Consider the following 19,235-nt stretch of genomic DNA (forward strand, 5'->3'; position numbering starts at 1 on the left):
TTTACTTTGACATTTCAATTGTTCTAAGGATGCTACGAGAACTAAATACCATACCTTTAAGAAATAATTTGCAAAATGATTACAGCTATAGTATGTGTATAATAGATCCAATGCCTATGGAAAAAGATTAAGCCATGCTTATAACAGCAAAAGACGTAATTTTCTTTTTACCTTTCCATTTTCGTCTAAGGATGTAGTCTGAAAAAGAAAGTATGTCCCAAAGAAAAACACTGTTCCTTCAAATGCAGCCAGAAATGTCCAGTATAGGAATGGGCCCAACTGTAGCATGGCGTTTCCAGATATTTTCCTATTGAGAAATGGGAAAAAGCACAAGTTAATGAATCTCTGTAAGCTGTTTATTTAAGGATACAGTGAAACACTGAAGGTGCACATGGGGTTTGACCCTGTTTATAGAATGAAAGGAGTTCCTCCTGAGGGATTGGTAGGCTTTCATTAAAAGATCAGATGGAGACACAGGTTTGTCTTTGTGTAATCACCTCCTGTCTGAGGTGTTGAAGTAAGTTGTCAAAGTGCTTCTAAGTTACAATTCTGGTCACTGACAATATTAATATCATCAATAATAATAATCAGCTCATTTATTGAGTAATTATTATACGCTTATAAAAATGGGTTAAGAGTTTTATATAGTCCATTTGTGTACACACAAAAACCATGAGATAGGTATTCTTATCACTACCATTTTCAAATAATGAGCCTCAAAAAGGTGTATCATAATGGTTTTCAAGCTCTGATCCACACTGGAATCACAAGGGGATCTTTAAAGACATTGATGTCTGGCTCCCACTCTCATTCTGATTTAATTGGCATGAGGTATAACCTGGCTAACCAGGACAATTTTAAAACTTCCCAGGTAGGAGTTCCCTGGTGGTCCAGTGGCTAAAACTCTGCACTCCCAATGCAGCCGACCCAGGTTCCATCCCTGGGCAGGAAACTAGATTCCACATGCTGCAACTAAATATACTACACACTGTAACTCAAGAGTTCTCTTGCCGCAACATAGATCTTCAATCCCATATGCCACAACTAAGACTGAGCACAGTCAAATTAAAAAAAAAGTACAACTCCCCAGGTAATTCTAATGTGCAGTAAAGTTTGGGAACCACTAGTACAGCTGTATGCCAGAGCTGACTTTAAATCACATGCTCTCAACCAAACAAGCTACCATGACTTTGTAACTATAATTATAAAAATACTTCTTTTAATCAAGATTCCTTCCTGGGAATTTAACCTTTCTTAGGTCTTGTGATGCCCTTTATATTTTTAAAATGAGTCAAATAACATGCCTGAAGCTGTACAGCCAGGCTTTGATAAATGGCGGGTGGACAGATCCAAAGTTTAACATCCATCAAAAATAGGAGTGTTCTGGGTACAAGTCAGGATGTCGAATAAGGCTACCGATTCTAATGGGACAGAGCTACATAAAGAAGATGGGTCTGTGCATGGAATTCTTTAGCTTCTATTTCAAATTCCTCTTAACATTTATCAAAAAGTATGTAATCACTCAAATAGAGCAAATGTTGCCAATATTATGAAGACTGCCATTGAGCTGTAATGAATAAGAAAGACCTTTGTAATGTAAGTGCAACTGATCCCTGTTCTGTTGGTATGGAGTGCTGTGGGCTTTCCTGAAAAACAGCCATTAATCAACTTTTACCTACTAAGATGTCCAAGTGCACACAGAAATCAGCAATGGAGCTGCTGCTGCTACTAAGTCGCTTCAGTCATGTCCGACTCTGTGCAACCCTATGGACAGCAGCCCACCAGGCTCCTCTGTCCATGGGATTCTCCAGGCAAGAATACTGGAGTGGGTAGCCATTTCCTTCTCTACAGCAATGGTGGGGGATGCATAAAGATATACGCTGCTGTTTGCCCTAGAATAACTGCAGAGGGAAAGAGGGAACTGCTTTCCAGAAATGAGCTCTAGCCACAGCCAATAAGTCACATTCCGCAACTAGGAGCCACTGGGAAGGCAAATCTCTTAAAGAGCCTTGAAAGGAGGGCCCAGCAAATGCCAGCCAATGAGAGTTTTGAGAGTCACTGAGTGGGGTTCAGGCAGGAAGTGGTTCCTGTCTTTCCAGCCAGTCACTGGATTTACATCACGCAATGTGCGAAGAAAGGAAGCAGTGTCATGGTGTGTTGGGTTATAGCTGAGGTTTCTGAGCTGAACTCAGGTGAATGACGGACCTGCTGTAACTTAGAATGTGGTAGCTAATGTGAGGGGAACAGGAAGGAATGAAGATGAGGGGCAGCTGGCCAGGAGCACAGGCCTGAGCATTTCCATAAATCGGAGGCAGCAGGTGTACCGAGACCTTTCTTTTGCCTTTTAAAGTGGTAGAAGAGAGACAAGTACTACAGTTTACTTTTCAAATTTCTCTCAAAAAGTATGAAAAGATCCAGTTATGCCACATTTCACATCAAAACTTTTGGTAAACGCCTGCATCACTAAGTCTGTGAAGGTGACATCTATAATATGTTACATAAGGCCAGATGTCACATTAAGTTGTACAAATGTGGAGACAGTCACATATGAAGACTGGAGCTTCCTGTTTACAAAGGAATGCTCAGAGCAATGGAGCAATCTCCAACACAATGACAGGCTGAGAGCAGTGTCTCATCAGGGCAGGCAGGCAGGAAGCCGCCTTTTGGGCTATATGATAGGTATGCCCTGGCTTTTATTTCTCCATCAGATGTGGCAACTATACCCTCTATGCAAAACTGTTTAAAATTCATGACGAGGTTTCCCTGGTGGCTCAGTGGTAAAGAATCCACCTGCCAATGCAGGAGACATGGGTTCAATCCATGATCCAGGAAGATTCAGGAGCAACTAAGCCCATGAGCCACAACTATTGAGCGTGTGCTCCCTAAGAGAAGCCACCTCAATGAGAAGCCCATGCATTCCACAACTAGAGAGTAGCCCCTGCTTGCCATAACTACTGAAAGTCCCGCATGCATCAATGAACACCCAGCACAGCCATAAATAATAATAAAAAAATCATGTTACACCCGTGTGTTGTAACTAAAATCTCATAGAAACCCTTACAAGAATTTGTACTCAATAGCTTGCTTCAAGTTTTCAACATTCTTAATGTGCAAAATTGCTCAGCATAGCCCTGAAGTTATGTGGAGAAGGGTGTTATTAATATAACAGTAAGATTATACAGCTCCCATCTATTGAAAATTTTGGCATGGCAACCCACTCCAGTATTCTTGCCTGAAGAATACTCAGGGATATGGGAGCCTGGTGGGCTACAGTCCATGGGGTCGCAAAAAGTAGGACTGGACTGAGTGACTAAGCACACTGAAAATTTACTATGTGCACCACTGTGGGCTTCCCCGGTGGCTCAGTGGTAATGAATCTGCTTGCAATGCAGTAGACTTGGGTTTGATCTCCGGGTCAGGACGATCCCCTGGACGAGGGCATGGCAATTCACTCCAGTATTCTTGCCTGGAAAATCCCATGGACACAGGTGCCTGGTGAATTAGAGCCCATTGGGTCACAAAGAGTCGGACACGACTGAGAGACTGAGCACGCATACAGGCACCACTGTAAGTTTTTCCATGTAGTCACTCATTTAATCCTCCCCCAAACACTGTGATTAGATCTGTTGTTACTTAAGAGGAAACTGAGGTCCATCTCAGTCAAGTGACTTTGGCAAGGGCAGAGCTGAGATCAGGGCAAAGCTGATCTACAGCTTTTGGTGGCACTTAACAAGAGGCATTCTGCTCCTTGCCACCCAAATCAGTCTTCCACCAGAGTCACTGCACTACTGGACTTCACTTTAGTTGTTGTCTGAAGACAGAACACTGTTGCTCAAGATTTGAAAACCACCAGCCTGTGGAAAGGAGCACAGGCCTGGTCATCAGGAGGAGGGAAATCGGATCCTGCCCTGGCCTCTCATTATACCCTCTATCATTAGGCAAGTCATTTCTGGGCCTTGAGTCTTCATTTATTTAAACAAGAGGGTATGAGAGCTCATGCTATGGAAGATTTCTACCAAGGGTGCTATGATTCTTCTGTTGATCAAACTATACCCTTTGCAAGAAATACTAGAGCAGAACACATTAACTCCATGAGGAAACAATCAGCAAATACCAGACTGAGGGAAACTCTACAAGGTAAGTGATCAGGTTTCGTTAACAAATAAATTGTCAAAATAACCTACAGATTAAGAGAGTCTCAGAAGCCTATTAACCAACTGCAGTATATGGGCCTTATATACAGTTTCAAATAAGCATGTTATAACCCAGGGACGGCGGAGCCTGGTGGGCTGCCGTCAATGGGGTCGCACAGAGTTGGACACGACTGAAGTGACTTAGCAGCAGCAGCAGCAGCAGCAGCAGCAAGAAGACATGAGTCAACTGGAAAAACCTGAGCGTTGATTGGATATTTGACAATATAGTGGACTTGTTAAATTTTTAGGTATGGTAGTGTACTGAAATAACTATTTTGTATAATGATCGATATTTGCTTTAAAATAAGTCCTTGATAGAAAAGACAAGGTTATTAATGAAGTAGGATTGGTCATGAGTTGATATTCAAGCTGAGTGGAGAGGACAGGGAAGTTCACTATATAAATAATATTGTTGCTACTTCTGTGCATGTTTTAAATTTTTCATAATAAATATCTTTAAAATGAGAACAAATTTTATAACTCTGGTTAAGTCTAACAATTCCTAATTGTGAGTTTTATGAGTCATACACCCTCACTTTGCACAAATTAACCTTACTCAACTCTCTCTATTGCACTTGCTACCCACTATTCAATAATGCTTACAATCTGCAGTAAATTAACATCTTTATCCTTAGCTGTAGGCTTCACTTACAAAAATCCAATTTAATCAAAGGTTAAGCAACTGGGGCTAGTGCCAAGTACCCATCCAAGAGAAAAACAACTATTTTCAACCAACACAACATGAATATAAAGGCTTGATGAATTGTTTTCTGCAACAATGTCATTTTAGAATGGGAGCTAACAAGGCAGGGAGGCTATGTTTCAGGTGCAGTTTACAAAAGAAAGTCTAACATAACATTGTCAGTTCAATCTATTATATCTTTGGGTGAGGGGGTTGTTCTGTTGCTAAGTCATGTCTAACTCTTTGCGACTCCATGGACTGCAGCACATTTCCCTGTCCTTCACTATCTCCCGGAGTTTGCCCAAACTTATGTCCATTGAGTCGGTGATGCCATCCAACCATCTCCTCCTCTGTTGTCCCCTTCTCTTCCTGTCTTCAATCTTTTCCCAGCATCAGGGTCTTTTCCAGTGAGTCAGCTCTTCACATCATGTGGCAGGTGAGGGGGTGGCAGGTAGTTAAAACTAGTCTGTCTTCATCTAAGACTCTAGAACTCTATGACAATGTAGGCAAAGTTTAAGGTAGGAACTACTGATTCTGAACTAAATAATTTGCACCCATCCAAGTATAAGACATATACCTAGGACAAGTCATTTTCCAGCTAAAAATTCAGAACAGAACCATGTAATCAAACCAGGAGGGAAGTTCTGTGTCCTGACCTGCAGATAAAATGAAACCCACAATTTTGAATGTCTGAGGGGATTTTACCTTACATATGTTCAACTTACATGTATAATCGGGGATCTGAGGTCAATGTGTCAATATTGATGTGCTGTTCCAGTAGACTGTAGGCCAGGATGGGCAAGGATGTGAAGCAGATGTTGTACATTGTAAGGTAAGCAGCATCATACAGTGGCTGTAATGACAAACCACAAAAGAGAAATAAATGTACTGGAACAATCATCTGCCAGAGGATATTTAAATGTCTAGAAAAATCACAAGCTAAAACAAAACAGTTTCCTTTCACACTGTGTGTGACAGCAAAAAAAAAGGTTTTGTAAATAAGGTCACTCTGATGAGTACAGAAAAGAAACTAACATATTGTAATGCAGCATATTAATATACCCTCCTTTTAAAAATAGGATCTTAATCAGAATGTTTACATGCTATAAACTCTATTTCTAACAGATACTAACCAAGAACTTTTAAAAAAATTTTCAGTGAATGAAGACCAATTAAGTATAAGAGAGGAACTCCTTAGGTAAACTAAATATAAGCAGCAGCCAGCCTGTGTCACAGTTTTTTTGGTTAATATTTTACATGCTTTTAAATACCACTATGACCCTCTATAGACTGTATTTATGATATTGAATGTGGCCATTTACTAAGGATTAAATAAATATAGTCACAAAAATCAAAGCTAAATATATTCACATGGTCATGACTCTTTCTTGCCCTGAATTCCGTAGGCTCCAGACCAAACTTCCTGCTGTTGTCCCATAGGACAACCTGCAATTCACAATGTCTAAAAGCAAACGCACTCATTCCCTTTAAATCCGCTTTCTCCCATGTTCCCTACTTCAGTAAGTGGCCCCACAATGTTTGCAACCCTAGTATCTACCTTGGTGCCTGGTACTGCTTACTTGCTCAAGACATTTTTTTGAATTGAGTGATTCTCTTTCTACATCATTAGCCATTCCTTCTCAGGCTCCTCTTCTTCCTGAGCCCTCTGTGTTGGCATGTTCCAGCACTCCATGTCTGGAACTTTATACTCGCTCTCTAGCTGACCTCATACAGTCCTGTGGTTTTAATACAACCCATTCATTGAAAATTCCTCTATGTAGCCAAGACCTGTTCCATATGACCAAAGCCCACTCAATACCTCCTCCTGAGTGTCCAGTATCTTTCAAACTTATGTCCAGGACTGAAATCCTGACTTGTCTCACCTGAAATCTGCTTCTCTTGAAGTCTTCCTCATCTCTGGAAAGGGCAACTAAATTTTTTTGATCAACCACAACTGAAATCTTCGATCTATCCTTGACTCTTCTCTTTTTCATAATCCCTATCCAATCTATGAAGAAGTGTTTACTGGTTCCACTTTTAAATACATTCAGAACCACATTACTTCTTAGCCCCTCCACTCTGAACATAATGCAAGCCTTTAGTTGGATCTCCCTGCTTCTTCTCCCTTTGACCTGTAGCCTATTCTCAACACAACTACCCGAGCAGCTCTCCTAGAAAATAAGTGAAGTCAAATCATTGTTCTGTTCAAACTCTCCAGTGGATTCCTTTCTCTCTAAAAGTAAAGAAGTTTCTACAATGGTGGGGCTGTAAAGTCCCCCTTAATCTGGCTTCTCTTTACCTGTCTGTCACCTTCTCAGTCAGACCAATCTTGATTTAACTTGCCATGTCCTCTCTCTCGAACACATTTCCTCCACCCTGTTTTTCCCCTCTTATAGTACTAATCACCTTTTAATTTACACGATAAATTTATTATATTTACTGTATCTCTCTTCACACTAGAATTTAAGCTCTGTGTGGGCAGGGATTTTTACTTATTGACAGCTGTAGCTTAAGAAAAGCAAAGAAGCCCCGGACATCCAAGAGTTGGCCTGGCACTCACAGCTAGGCACTGGTGCTCTGTAGAACACAAACAATTTCACAAAACAGCAAGATCAAACAAGGCCACTGTGACTGTGATGGATGGAGACAAAAACATGATCACTCCATAACCACTTCTGAACATAGACACAATATAAACATTGTCCAGATCACAATAATGACCAACATCTATGTTCTGGCTAATCTGGATGACTACTACTTCTTGACCAATGACATGTTAGCTTCCTGGACAAGATTTACTAACATGCCCAGTCATAAAATTAATCTTATTTGCTAACAGCAGCCAGCAAGGCCCTGCTGCTAAGTCACTTCAGTCGTGTCCGACTCTGTGTGACCCCATAGACAGAAGCCCACCAGGCTCCCCCATCCCTGGGATTCTCCAGGCAAGAACATTGGAGTGGGTTGCCATTTCCTTCTCCAATGTGTGAAAGTGAAAAGTGAAAGTGAAGTCGCTCAGTCGTGTCCGACCCTTAGTGACCCCATGGACTGCAGCCTATACCAGGCTCCTCCATCCATGGAATTTTCTAGGCAAGAGTACTGGAGTGGCTTGCCTAAACCCTTCTCCAAATCACCTAACTCAAGCCCAAATCTTACAAGACTTTTCTAACACTCTAAGAGGCTCCATTGTTCCTCATGTGTACATTCTTTCTGTTGTATTGTCTAATAAACCTAGTTTGATGAACTGCAAGTGTTCTCCTGGCTTTGAAAATCTTGAATTCCTAGAACAGAACTTGGCTTGCAGGAAGCATTCAACAAAACTGGATGAATGAATGACTAGAGATTGGAAGTTATAACGTATTTGTATAGGACTGATCTGACATTATATATATTCCTTTACTGAAAAAATATTAAGGTGTTTATAATAAACCTTGTTTTGATGAAAATATTTACTGAGTTCAGTAATTTCTACACAGTACTACATGTTTTAATATAACTATTACCTATGACCTGAATAGACAATATCCCATATTCACATATATCTTTTACACATACAAAATGTTTCTGATTAATAAAATGCATTTAAATTTAAATGTGACACAAATTAACTGAAATATACATTTTTTAATCAATGTCTAATAAGATACAATTACTATCATAGTGGATGTTGATTCTAAAAGACTGGTAATGACTTGACTAGAGCATCAGTTCATTCATTAATTGACATCAAAAACATTTGCTGGGGAAAAAAAATTTACTGAGCGTTTACCAAGTGTGAAATACTGAGAACAGAGAAGATACCATGCCCTGTCTGCAAAGAGTTCGAATTCTAGAGAGGGAAGCAATTGCTTCTTGACCTTTTGGCTAAGATCAAAGGTAGAGGGGGAGACAGTGTGGTGACTGTATAGGGAGCTGGGAGAGCCTAGAGGAGGGGACCACACTTCTCGCCTGAAGCAGACACAAAGCAAGAGATAATGCATGCAAATTTTCCAATGAACTTAAAAATACATTCTACATGGAAGACGGAGACAAAATTTGATCCACTGGAGAAGGGAATGGCGAACCACTTCAGTATTCTTGCCTTGAGAACCCCATGAACAATATGAAAAGGCAAAAAGATGGGACACTAAAAGAGGAACTCCCCAGGTTGGTAGGTGCCCAATATGCTACTGGAGATTAGTGGAGAAATAACTCCAGAAAGAATGAAGGGACGGAGCCAAAGCAAAAACAACGGCCAGTTGTGGATGTGACTGGTGATAGAAGCAAGGTCCAATGCTGTAAGAGCAATATTGCATAGGGGCACGGAATGTTAGGTCCATGAATCAAGGCAAATTCAGTTCAGTTCAGTCGCTCAGTCATGTCCGACTTCCGCGACCCCATGAATCACTGCACGCCATGCCTCCCTGTCCATCACCAACTCCCGGAGTTCACTCAAACTCATGTCCACAGAGTCGGTGATGCCATCCAGCCATCTCATTCTCTGTCATCCCCTTCTTCTCTAGCCCCCAACCTTTCCTAGCATCAGACTCTTTTCCAGTGAGTCAACTTGTCGCATGAGGTGGCCAAAGTATTGGAGTTTCAGCTTTAGCATCAGTCCTTCCAATGAACACCCAGGATTGATCTCCTTTAGAATGGACTGGTTGGATCTACTTGCAGTACAAGGAACTCTCAAGAGTCTTCTCCAACACAACAGTTCAAAAGCATCAATTCTTCGGCGATCAGCTTTCTTCACAGTCCAACTCTCACATCCATACATGACCACTGGAAAAACCATAGCCTTGACTAGACGGACCTTGGTTGGCAAAGTAATGTCTCTGCTTTTTAATATACTATCTAGGTTGGTCATAACTTTCCTTCCAAGGAGTAAGCATCTTTTAATTTCATGGCTGCAATCAGCATCTGCCGTGATTTTGGAGCCCCCAAAAATAAACTCTGACACTGTTTCCACTGTTTCCCATCCATTTCCCATGAAGTGATGGGACCAGATGCCATGATCTTTGTTTTCTGAATGTTGAGCTTCAAGCCAACCTTTTCACTCTCCTCTTTCATTTTCATCAAGAGGCTTTTGAGTTCCTCTTCACTTTCTGCCATAAGGGTGGTGTCATCTGCATATCTGAGGTTATTGATATTTCTCCCGGCAATCTAGATTCCAGCTTGTGCTTCTTCCAGCCCAGTGTTCCTCATGATGTACTCTGCATATAAGTTAAATAAGCAGGGTGACAATATACAGCCTTGACGTACTCCTTTCCTATTTGGAACCAGTCTGTTGTTCCATGTACAGTTCTGACTGTTGCTTCCTGACCTGCATACAGGTTTCTCAAAAGGAAAGTCAGGTGGTCTGGTATTCCCGTCTCTTTCAGAATTTTCCACAGTTTATTGTGATCCACACCGTCAAAGGCTTTGGCACAGTCAATGAAGCAGAAATAGGTGTTTTTCTGGAACTCTCTTGCTTTATCCATGATCCTATGGAAGTGGTCAAATAGGAGATGGCAAGAGTGAACGTTGACATTTTAGGAATCAGTGAACTAAAATGAACTGGAATGGGTGAATTTAACTCGGATGACCATTATATCTACTACTGTGGGCAGGAATCCCTTAGAAGAAATGGAGTAGCCATTATAGTCAACAAAAGAGTCCAAAATGCAGTACTTGGATGCAATCTCAAAAACAACAGAATAATCTCTGTTTGTTTCCAGGCAAACCATTCAATATCACAGTAATCAAAGTCTATGTCCCAACCAGTAATACTGAAGAAGCTGAAGTTGAACCGTTCTATGAAGACCTACAAGACCTTTTAGAACTAACACCCAAAAAAGATGTCCTTTTCATTATAGGGGATTGCAATGCAAAAGTAGGAAGTCAAAAAACACCTGGAGTAACAGGCAAATTTGGCCTTGGAGTACAGAATGAAGCAGGGCGAAGGCTAATAGAGTTTTGCCAAGAGAATGCACTGGTCACAGTAAACACGCTCTTCCAACAACACAAGAGAAGACTCTACATATGGACATCACCAGATGGCCAACACCGAAATCAGACTGATTATATTCTTTGCAGCCAAAGATGGAGAAGCTCTATACAGTCAGCAAAAATAAGACCGGGAGCTGACTGTGGCTGAGATTATAAACTCTTTATTGCCTAATTCACACTTAAACTGAAGAAAGTGGGGGAAAACCACTCAACTATTCAGGTGTGACCTAAGTCAAATCCCTTATGATTATACAGTGGAAGTGAGAAATATATTTAAGGGACTAGATCTGATAGACCGAATGCCTGATGAACTATGGACGGAGGTACGTGACACTGTAGAGGAGACAGGGAGGAAGACCATTTTCAAGAAAAAGAAATGCAAAAAAGCAAAATGGCTGTCTGGGGAGGCCTTACAAATAGCTGTGAAAAGAAGAAAAGCGAAAAGCAAATGAGAAAAGGAAAGATATACCCATTTGAATGCAGAGTTCCAAAGAATAGCAAGGAGAGATAAGAAAGCCTTCCTTAGTGATCAGTGCAAAGAAATAGAGGAAAACAATAGAATGGGAAAGACTAGAGATCTCTTCAAGAAAACTAGCGATACCAAGAGAACATTTCATACAAAGATGGGCTCAATAAAGGACAGAAATGGTATGGACTTAACAGAAGCAGAAGATATTAAGAAGAGGTGGCAAGAATACACAGAAGAACTGTACAAAGATCTTCATGACTCAGATAATCACAATGGTGTGATCATTCACCTAGAGCCAGACATCCTGGAATCTGAAGTTAAGTGGGCCTTAGGAAGCATCACTACAAACAAAGGTAGTGGAGGTGATGGAATTCCAGTTGATTTTTTTCAAATCCTAAAAGATGATGCTGTGAAAGTGCTGCACTCAATATGCCAGCAAATTTGGAAAACTCAGCAGTGGCCATAGGTCTGGAAAACGTCAGTTTTCAGTGCAATCACAAAGAAAGGCAATACCAAAGAATGCTCAAACTACCGCACAACTGCACTCATCTCACATGCTAGTAAATCCATGCTCAAAATTCTCCAAGCCAGGCTTCAGCAATACATGAACCGTGAACTTCCAGATGTTCAAGCTGGTTTTAGAAAAGGCAGAGGAACCAGGGATCAAATTGCCAATATCTGCTGGATCACTGAAAAAGCAAGAAAGTTCCAGAAAAACATCTATTTCTGCTTTATTGACTATGCCAAAGCCTTTGACTGTGTGGATCACAACAAACTATGGAAAATTCTGAAAGAGATGGGAATACCAGACCTCCTGACTTGCCTCTTGAGAAATCTATATGGAGGTCAGGAAGCAACAATTAGAACTGGACATGGAACAACAGACTGGTTCCAGAAAAGGCATATGTCAAGGCTGTATATTGTCATCCTGCTTTTTTAACTTATATGCAGAGTATATCATGAGAAATGCTAGGCTGGAGGAAGCACAAGCTGGAGTCAAGATTGCTGGGAGAAATATCAATAACCTCAGATATGCAGATGACACCACCCTTATGGCAGAAAGTGAAGAGGAACTAAAGAGCCTCTTGAAAGTGAAAGAGGAGAGTGAAAAAGTTGGCTTAAAGCTCAACATTCAGAAAACTAAGATCATGGCATCTGGTCCCATCACTTCATGGCAAATAGATGGGGAAACAGTGGCAGACTTTAATTTTGGGGGCTCCAAAATCACTGCAGTTGGTGACTGCAGTCATGAAATTAAAAGACGCTTACTCCTTGGAAGGAAAGTTATTACCAACCTAGACAGCATATTGAAAAGCAGATACATTACTTTGCCAACAAAGGTCCGTCTAGTCAAGGCTACGGTTTTCCCAGTAGTCATGTATGGATGTGAGAGCTGGACTATAAAGAAAGCTGAGCACCGAAAAATTGATGCTTTTGAACTGTTGTGTTAGAGAAGACTCTTGAGAGTTCCTTGTACTGCAAGGAGATCCAACCAGTCCATCCTAAAGGAGATCAGTCCTGGGTGTTCATTGAAGGACTGATGTTGAAGCTGAAACTCCAATACTTTGGCCACCTGATGCGACGAACTGACTCATTTGAAAAGACCCTCATGCTGGGAAAGATTGAGGGCAGGCATTGAAGGGGACAACGGAGGATGAGATGGTTGGATGGCATCACCAACTCAATGGACATGAGTTTGGGTAAACTCCGGGAGTTGGTGATGGACAGGGAGGCCTGGTGCGCTGCAGTCCATGGGGTTGCAAAGAGTCGGACATGACTGAACGACTAAACTGAACTGAACTGAACAAAGAAGATGGAGATACTTTGCACATACAAAGATTTAAGTTTAGAAAATATGTTACTGAACTAAAAAGTACCCCCCAAAAGGTGTTAGATTTCTTTTAATTCTCAACGGAGAGATCTAGTCTGTTGGCACACTGCACTACACTCTCATTGAAAACCACCCATTCCATTTTTGCTAATTAGAAATTGAAAGAACAAAAAACCAAAAAAACAGATTGACTGGTGTGTAATTTAGTCTTGAATTTTTTTCAAACAAAAGGAGCATCAATCTACTTTTGTTCCACTATGGTACTTTGAGTGTATATCAGACATAATTATAATTTTTAGATGCATAATCAGAGGAGACAGAATAGTCCTCAAAACAAACAACAGGTTTAGTTGATAATACTGTTGTTGTGAAACCTGTTATGAATGGTATCTTTTCATGAAGAAAAAAGACCAGTCTATTCCAGCTTTACTAAAGAAAGAGTTGATTTTTGTTTAAAAAATCTGTATCCTGGTGCCATTTCTACCTTCTCCATAGTTCATATCTACATATCTAAGTTCCTAGGTTGCAGAGAACACCTGAAGTAGACCTAAACTGAAATAGGCTGATTAACCTGTATGTATTCCACCAGTGAAGTTGCTGTCGTGTCTGACTCTTTGCGACCCCATGGGCTGTAGCCTACCAGGCTCCTCCTCCATCCATGGAATTTTCCAGGCAAGAGTACTGGAGTGGGTTGCCATTTCCTTCTCCAGGAAGATATTCCCAACCTAGGGATCGAACCCAGGTGTCCCGCATTGCAGGCACACACTTTACCGTCTGAGCCATGTATCTGCAATAACAGTCTATGCATTCACCAGCAGCACAAGGCCAAAGTGAAAATGAAAGCTACGAACATCACTACCTCAGATATGTTAGTCACTCAGTCATGTCTGACTCTTTGCAACCCCATGGACTGTAGCCCACCAGGCTCCTCTGTCCATGGGATTTTCCAGACAAGGACACTGGAGTGGGTTGCCATTCCCTTCTCCAGGGGATCTTCCTAACCCGGGGGTTGAACCCGAATCTCCTGCATTGCAGGTGGATCCTTTACCGTCTGAGACACCAAGAGACCTTCCTTTTATCTGGTACACTTTTTCTAAGATGTGTGCCTAGGTTCTTCCCTCATTTCCTCCAAATCTCTGCCCAAATGTCACCTCATCAGAGAAAACTTCCCAGATCAGGTTGTCTAAAAAGCAGCTATATTTCCCAGTCAATAAATCCCCTATTCACTTATTGTTTTGTTTTTTCTTCAGAGGATGTATCAGTACCCAGCATAATATGTTTGACTGCTGTCTGTCTCTCTGCCTATCACTCACTGTACTGCAAGCTCCATGGGGTAAGAGCTTTGATCACTGTTACATTCCCAATACTTAACAGGGCACACAGTAGGCACTCAATAAGTGTTTGTTAAACGAATTCACGTACTAGTTGAGCAACTGAGGAAGGCAAACATCAACTCCTATGAGAACCTAAGCAGACCCCCAATAGCCCAGGGTTTCAGAACTCAAGGATTCTTTTCTTTCTTCATACAATTTTTGCTTGGTCAACATTGTTTTAAAAGCCAGCTTCCTTTTATCAGTTTGCTATAAAAATTCAAAATGTCTTTTAAAAACTTGCATTCATCATCCATGGAAGTGAGGAATTATAAATATTTTGATCAACAGCAATGTGAATGTTCAAGAAAATTATAACTATCAGAATTTAAAAAACTGTTACCAATGCTGTTACTTTCTAATACAAGAAGCCTGATGGCACTTCCTATAGCAAATAGATGACTATTTCATAAAGTGATCAGCTTAGCAGGCATCATGGGGCTGATGACATGGAACTGATATAAGAGACAGCATACCATATAGCAAAGAGGCAAGTTTAAGAGAAAAATAGCAGTCACTTCCCATTGGAAAGAATACATTCTCTAAAAATACTGCCAAGAAATTAGAAAAAAAATCACTTCTTATCATGAGGAATGCAGCAGGCCTTGAAATATAGAAACTCAGTTTCTAATACCTGTGATGATGTTACCAGCAGCTCAACTTGGTAAAAATCACTGAATTGCTCATAGATAAACTACAAAATTTCTGAGTCATTGAGCATTATAGCTTCCTTAGTTAGCTATACTTCCACTAGAAGCAATGCAAAATGTATTTCAGCTGTTAAGAGAAACTTACAAACATTCCTGCTCATCCAACCACTTACATATCAAGTCAACATATAGCACATTCTGTATGCGAAAAATGTTCAGAAAACTACAGAGGGCTACAAGTGTAGAATTCTTTAACTAATCCAAGGCTTTATCCAGGAATTACTGCTTCTTGGCTAGCTTAAACATCAATATTTTTCTTCTAGAAAATCAACTTGAGAAAATGCAAAGATAAAAAATTTTATTTGATGAAATATAAATATAACATTTTAAAGTTATTGGAAAACATTATATACACTGACAAAAAATTTTTTTTAAAGGATCTCAATTCCAATAGGATGTACCAAATAACTTTCAAAAAGAAAATAACAATAAGACCATTACTGAAGCAAAGACATAAAATTTTGCTATTGGTCAAAAACCAGGCCAAGAAGATCAAATGCTGAACCAAGGGGGGAAAAAAATCCTTTTATTTTGGATATACCCTCTTTAAATCTCTACAACCCAATACACAAAAGGTAATTTATTAACAGCAAGTATAAACTACATTACAACAAATACCTAGGGAAACCAACCTGCTGTGAGAATCCACAGAAGAACTGGTACAAAAATTGTGGCAAAATGAAACAAAGGTTCTGGAAAAAAAATGAAGAAACGGGTTAATATGTTTCACTCCATCAACTTTTCTAAACTAAAACAGGAAACTATACTTAACAGTATGCTGCTGCTGCTAAGTCACTTCAGTCATGTTCGACTGTACGACCCCACAGACAGCAGCCCACCAGGCTCCCCCATTCCTGGGATTCTCCAGGCAAGAAAACTGGAGTGGGTTGCCATTTCCTTCTCCAATGTACTCAATAGTATAGGCAGTCCTAAATGCTTCTAATGTCACAATGCAACAAACTTCTACTCCCGAGTTGTAAGGAAACAATTCAAAACAATAGATTACATTCATATTGATACCAACTTCTGTTCTTCCCAGGCAGAAGATAACCTCACTTACTTTATGAGATCCTCTTGCTGTTCTAGAGAAGAAATGAGCTCCATATAATATGAACACCTAATGGTACTGCACCTTAAATGCCAAGTGGGTTTGTAAAATCATCAAAAACTAGACTGACATAAAGCTCTAAGTGTACATTTTAAAGTCTGTTAATGCCAATAAATAGTCAGGAAATTATCATAGTATATATTGACACAAACAAGTATCAACTAATGGTTTATTGCCTTTGTTACTGCCTCATTAAACAACCAATTATTATTATTGATCATCTATTACAAGTAAAGATGACACTGAAAGTGAAAGTGAAGTCACTCAGTCGTGTCCAAGTCTTTGCGACCCCGTGGACTGTAGCCAGCCAGGCTTTTCTGTCCATGGGATTCTCCAGGTAAGAATACTGGAGTGGGTTGCCATTTCCTTCTCCAGGGGATCTTCCCAACCCAGGGATCAAATCCAGGTCTCCTGCACTGCAGGCAGACGCTTTATCCTCTGAGCCACCAGGGAAGCCTAAAGATGACACTGGGTGATACAAAAAAAAACAAAACATCTCATTTCTAAGCGAGTTATCACTTAACTGGGAGAATATGAAAAACATTAAAAAAATACAAACTGAGAATGTATAAGGCAGTAAAAGCCACCAGGTGAGAGGATAAATACTAAAATTAAATTAACGTCTTCAGGCAAAACTACCAGCACTAATGTTTTCAAATGAGTGCTGTCCTTCAATATAGGCTTTGACTGTATTTGAGCACTGCTGTCACTTGCTCACATGTCTCTGGATTTCTCTTTGGGCAGCCCCTTCAATAGTCCATTTTTGAGCCATGTCAAAAAACCATCTCTTTCCTTCTGTCACACATTCTCACTTAGCTAATTTCCCATTCTGGGAGACTTGAGGCTGTTTTTAAAAAGCCAGTGGATCCTTTGCCGCAGCTGAGAATATTTAGGTAAATACACTGCAAGCTGTGGAGGACATTTCTAAAGAAAACTGCTACACATGTTTTGAATAAGTCCTACAGCACCAGAATGTCAGAGCTCCAAGGTCATCATCTGGAAGGGCAACACTCATTTGTATGGATCAATTCTGGCAAAATGCACAATACTGTCAGTCGCCTTTCTACAGTACTTTATGAATATAAAAGAAGTGCTCTGAGGAAGAGACAGTGCTAGGTGTGGATTATGGGGGTGCTTTGTGGGAAGGGGAGGTCTGACTCTCCCATTAGAGTAACAGTTCCGTGAAGACAAGGACTTTGCCTGTCTTATTCTATTATGAATTCTCAAGGGCCTGAAATAATGCTTGGCACATGGTAACACATTCAAGCATATTTGTTGATTGAATGAAAAAAGAAGCTAGACTTTGAACTAGGTGTTAAAAATGAATACGATATGGTGATAGTAGGAACCAAGGCAAGACCACATGTATTTTCAACATATCACGTAGGACAGGGTGGGGTGGGGTGCCTTAAAAGCCAGACTAATTCTTAGACAAAGGACAGTGAAGTTTCTGGAGGACAAGCTGAAAAGTAGCATTTTCTAAACATTAACCTGGCTGAATTATGTAACCGAGTGGAGAAACAGAAAGCAGGAAGACCGGTCACTGCAGAGCAATAACAACTGGAAGATGCAAAGGCAAGATAAGAGAAAGGAAGGCATCTTAGCTCAGCCAGAGTGGGCAAGCATATTAGAGATCATCTTGGGATGAAAGGCAGCATAAGAAAGGAATCATGCTAAGTCAGTAACTAAGGTGACAATGGGCACAGAGATTCTAATGAAGACAGAGGGTTTCTGCATAAATAATCCGCTAAATTGAGAACAGGGATATGTAACTTACTGATCACTGGTAAACATTAGCCATCTTAATACTTGTTTTGTTTTTCTTAACAGAGTGTTCCTTCCATCTGGTGGCAGTTGCTTGAATTGCAGGCCAAACTCTTAAAGAGGCAAACAAGCTTCTGGAACAGGGTCAGAACGCTAGGCAGATACGTATGGCCAAATCTTCATGGGCTCCCCTTCAAGGGGGAGGTAAGAGAGAATAACCATCCATCCCCACGTGAGGCTGTTAAGTTACTGAGTCCAAGGCCCCATAGACTCTATATAAATAACATAACCACACCGAAATGGTGGAAAAGGAAAAAAAAAAAGGTAACTTTGGAAACAGTATTTTGACTACATACTCTAAGGCTAAAGAGCTAAAGACAGAAGTGCGCACACACATATTTCTCAAGTTAGGCTTGTTTCCACAGGAATACATGAGTTAGCAATTCTGGAACTACTTTAAGTATAAACTTGAGGATTTAGCAAATAAATAAATAATGCAAATGAGAACCAGGTTTCTCACTGCTGAAGAAAGGAGTTACTAATATGGAAAAGGGAAAGGTTAGATAGAATGAACCTTGTGGTGTTGGCTTTAATCAAAGGTATCCATACAAACTGAGTTCAAGTATACTGAGTTTATATTGATACCAATGACACTGAGCACAATGAGCACCAGATCTAGATTTCTAAATACCATTTGTTAAGAAAAAAAAAAAGACCAGAGATCCTTGGAGAAAAGTCTGAATCCAGGACTGGGGAAGGAAAAAATACAAGAGGAGCCTAGAACATCATGTGGTACCAGAAAACAAACAAGACTTAAAAAAGGTGATGGTCAGGGATGGGTATACGCAATGGGTATAAAGTTTTAGTAAGTTCTAGAGATCTGCTATACTTAACAGGACCGTATTCTTCCACTTAATAATCTGTTAAGGAGATAGAGCTCTTGTTATATGTCATCACAATAAAATAAAAAGTTAATGATGGGAACATGGTGAAAGGACACGGGCGCCAAGTCTGTGACAATCTGAGTAACAATGAATGATGGTAATGAATTTCAACACAGAATAAAACTTCTGGTTTAGTGGGAGAATGCTCTTTTCAAACAAAATTACACAAGCAAAACTGAGGTATCCTGAGATCCTCAAAA

At 40.3% G+C, this 19,235-nt stretch overlaps 1 protein-coding gene across 7 annotated transcripts in view; it reads right to left on the reverse strand.

Annotated features, from left to right (window-relative positions):
- The window catches only part of ATP11C (ATPase phospholipid transporting 11C (ATP11C blood group)), a 180,853-nt gene that overhangs the window by 19,690 nt on the left and 141,928 nt on the right, over positions 1 to 19,235 (reverse strand). For all 7 annotated transcript variants that reach the window (XM_055438212.2, XM_055438206.2, XM_055438209.2 and 4 more), the window contains 3 exons: positions 15,852 to 15,911; positions 5,601 to 5,728; positions 172 to 307 (listed from right to left, as the gene is read on the reverse strand). In XM_055438212.2, the coding sequence (XP_055294187.1) occupies positions 172 to 307; positions 5,601 to 5,728; positions 15,852 to 15,911 (324 nt within the window). The remainder of the gene's footprint in view (positions 1 to 171; positions 308 to 5,600; positions 5,729 to 15,851; positions 15,912 to 19,235) is intronic.

This window comes from Moschus berezovskii, chromosome X, assembly GCF_049115385.1.
Source record: "Moschus berezovskii isolate FMDL1 chromosome X, NW_MosBer_1.0, whole genome shotgun sequence".
Lineage (NCBI taxonomy): Eukaryota > Metazoa > Chordata > Mammalia > Artiodactyla > Moschidae > Moschus > Moschus berezovskii.